Consider the following 3,876-nt stretch of genomic DNA (forward strand, 5'->3'; position numbering starts at 1 on the left):
CATCCTTATTGGGAGTTACCAAAATCTTTTTTAACATCCCTTTTCCTCCTAATGTGAAGTCTACTCAACTCACACAAATTATGATGAAAAGAAATTGCAACATTAAACTCTATGATTGACTTGGGACATATTAAATGAACATTAATTATATCTCTTGTTATATGACTTGGCAATGTGACTAATTAACGAAGCGCGTAACCCGACCAGGGAAAAAGTAGTAACCCGACCACCCACTATTAGCGGCGACGTCGCCGCAAATAGTGGGTCCCCATCTGTCAGTCAACGGCTTTAACTGGCCGAATCACGTCGTTGTGGAGCCCACTATTAGCGGCGACGTCGCCGCAAATAGTGGGTCCCCCCACTACAGATCCATCATCGATATAAACAAGGCAGCCCTCTTTGTTCTTCTTCTTCGTTCGTCTTCCCCATTTTACTCCTCCGTAAAAACTTTTAATTTCTCCAAAAAATCCATTCTTCTCCATTACTATAACTCACAAATCCGACCATCTATCCCCTCATCATCATTATCAACGTTCTTTTTTACACCACCTACGTTTTCCGGCCTCCCCGGAGTCCATTTTCAGGCGTATTTTTTAGCGGCGACATTTTTCCGGCGATTATATTTTCCGGCGTACCAGTTTTGCGGGGAACCTATTTTCCACCATTGATATACGGGAAAACAGATTTGAAACTTTTCCGGTTTATTCCGGCGATATTGTTTTCCGGCGACTAATATTTTTTCCGGCCAGCCATCCGTTATTTGTTCTACTCTTTTTTCCGGTTAACCATTTTTTAGACGAGGTAACACTCATTTACCTTTTTATATATAATAATGTTATCAAATTTTTATTTCTTATAGAAATTATTAGTTATAGAATTGTTGTATTTTTTTGTTAGAAAATATATGTTGAAAAAAAAAGTTAGAAAAAATATGTGTTATAAAATATTAGTTATATAACTGTTATAGTTTAATGTTATATAAAATATATGTTAGGAACAAGTGTTAGTAAATATATGTTAGAAAGTATTAGTTATAGAAATGTTATAGTTTTATAGTTAGGAAAGATTACTTATGTTATTATAGTTAGGAATGATATGATTTTTAGAAATTCATAAATATTTAAGAAAACATTTGTAGTTATAATTATTGTTTATTATAGTTCAAAGTATGATTCTTAGTTAGAAAACACTTTTTAGTATGATTGTAATTGTTAATATAGTTGTTATTAGGTTAGTATTAATGTTATAAACGAAGGTTTGAAAAAAAGTTGCAAAAAAGTGGTCATTTTAGGTATAATAATTTTGGAAAACAAATTTGTGTCCAAAATATGTTAATTTAGGTCGCACCCTTTTTATGACTTTTATGTTTGTTTATGTTATTTTATAAATTGGGACGGCTGATGTAGGTTAAAATGGCTGCACTTCACGGCGGAGATGGTGGCAACGACCCTCCAAACTGGGGGTGGAATCCCGAATGGGGTTGTAGGCGTACGGGTGGTAAGTATATATTAATGTACGATGCATATAAATATATGGTACATATGTGTATATATATATATATATATATATGTAATTTAATATTGTTTTGCAGGTATTAGCACAGGGAGAGCTGCTGCTGCTAACAACGATCTAGAGCGCGAGTTTCAGAATTCGGGACGCCGAATCTCGCTTATGTTGAATAACGATCTAAGTAGGTGGCAGGCAATCGGGGACCACGCCAAGTGGTACAAGAGCTATTTGGGAACCTATGTCGCTACCGTCCCACATAATTACGAGTCGTGGGATCAGGTGCCCCAGCCCATCAAGGATGGACTTACTGACTGGCTTATGGTATAAAACTAATTTTTTTTACTTTTTAAATACTTTATTTAAAAAAAATAGTAGATGCTAACTATTACTTGGTACTATTGCAGAGACGGTTCTACTTAGAACCATATCTAGGTCACCCAGAAAATCACCCGTTACGAGAGGCCGTGACCAGGATGATACGTCAGGATGCCCTGAAGATCTACAGGGATAAAAAAGCAAAATTCAAGAAGACTTGGTTCACTGACAGGGGTGGGTCCCAGAGGCTGGCAAAACTGGAGGGTCAACCTCCGTATGGGATGCCTCCACAGGCGTGGAGTTATCTACTGGGTTACTGGACCAGCGAGCCCGGATGATTGCTGCCCAAAGAAACACGACAAACAGGCAGCAACAAAATACTTTTATCAGTACTCACGGTCGGCAGTCATACGCTCATGCGTTACGCTGTAAGTTATACGTAATTATTTATATCCACGTACTTAAACATATATCTATACAGAGATACACATACAAATATATAACTTTGATTAATGTATATACAGGAAGATAATGACGGGCGACGTGAGGAGCCGCCCGAGTTTTATTTGCGGGCCCACACGAGACGAGATGGGATGGTGCAGGACGCAGTTATGCCCATTTATGTAAGATCTTGCACAAATCCTGGAGAAAGAATTTTTTTTGGTATATTTATATTAAGTATAACTAATTTTTAGTAATTATTAACTTAATTTTCATGTGCTACAGGAGCGGCTTCTTGATACCCACCAAAGACTTTCCCAAGTGCCCAATACACCGCCTACGCAGACATATGTGGACGCTTTAGGGACACGATCGGGACATACTCGTGTGGTTGGACGTGTAGTTAGGGGAACACGTGGACTGAATGTCCCCCTCCCAGAGGATATAGAGCAACCATTCCCAGCCCAGCAGTCACCGTCCTTTAACATCAATGATATGTTCGCCCAGGGTAGCCCTTGGACCCAGTCATCATTCGAAGCCGGACCTAGCACGTCATCATCCCATGCTGGGCCTAGCACGTCACGGGCCCCCACACAGCGGTTGGGTAGTGATAGTGATAGTGATAGTGATGATGAAAGTGATTAGTTTTCCTTTTTTTTATTGTTTGTATTCATCATTCAACTGAAGTGTGATTTCCTTTTGTAATCTTGATTTCTGTGATATAATCATTTGTTATTTTTTATGTTTTTATACATTTTTTGATAAAAAAATGATTGGAATCAACTTTAGAAGAGTATTATAGAGTCAATGTATGTACAACAGAAAAATATGAAAAATTATTGATTGAAACTTGTTTTGGAACAACTTAAATAAATAAAAAATATATACAATAAAAAAAGTATACATACAAACAACCTATATAAAACATTGAAAGAATTTAATCATTTATTATAATAGGAGGGCCTGGTGGTACTCTTGGCATGTTTGCGTACAACCAATTTTGATGCGCATCTTCTTGATTTGCGTACGTTAATGCTAGTCGAAGTGCAGGATCGGTTGCGTGAAATTCCCATTCCGGATTCTTGTAGGCCATTGGGTAGTCGCCTGCTAATTTCACTGCAACAAAATGGGTTTCGTTGTTTATCAGAGCAATACTTATCGGTTGTTTGAATAACAGCTGATCTAAGCCGTGATGCATCGGAAATACTGTGCGGGGGTCACGTAGGCTAACGCAGTTGACTATTATACCCAGCTTATTAGTCAGGAGGATATGGAACCACACTTTACTCATCCAATGATGTGTGGGCCGGCTTCGTCCATAATAAGATGTTCGCAGTGCCGACAACATTCGGTTGCCCTCTGTTTGCCCAAACATTTGCATGTACCCATCGAGGTCAGATTCAAACTCCGCGAGCATCTGCGTACGAACCCACTCTGCACCCATCTCCTCATCTAGCCCCAAAGCTACAGCGGTAGCTCGAAATCCACAGTTACCGTCTCCTTTGACATTTTGTGCGCCTACAACGTACGGCCTTAAGTACGATGGTATCTCACCTAGTACCCAATCGTAATTTTTGGAAAGACTGGCGTTATACGGTTCCGCAACATACC

At 38.9% G+C, this 3,876-nt stretch overlaps 1 protein-coding gene across 1 annotated transcript; it reads left to right on the forward strand.

The window, feature by feature from the left end:
* Window positions 1-573: 573 nt before the first annotated feature.
* On the forward strand, window positions 574-2,162 carry LOC122610662. Its single transcript, XM_043783632.1, has 4 exons — window positions 574-801; window positions 1,407-1,497; window positions 1,592-1,830; window positions 1,914-2,162. The coding sequence occupies exons 2-4, from the start codon at window positions 1,413-1,415 to the stop codon at window positions 2,160-2,162; spliced, it is 573 nt and encodes a 190-aa protein (XP_043639567.1). The 5' UTR covers window positions 574-801; window positions 1,407-1,412.
* Window positions 2,163-3,876: the final 1,714 nt, after the last annotated feature.

Source organism: Erigeron canadensis, chromosome 8 (assembly GCF_010389155.1).
Source record: "Erigeron canadensis isolate Cc75 chromosome 8, C_canadensis_v1, whole genome shotgun sequence".
Taxonomy (NCBI): Eukaryota; Viridiplantae; Streptophyta; class Magnoliopsida; order Asterales; family Asteraceae; genus Erigeron; species Erigeron canadensis.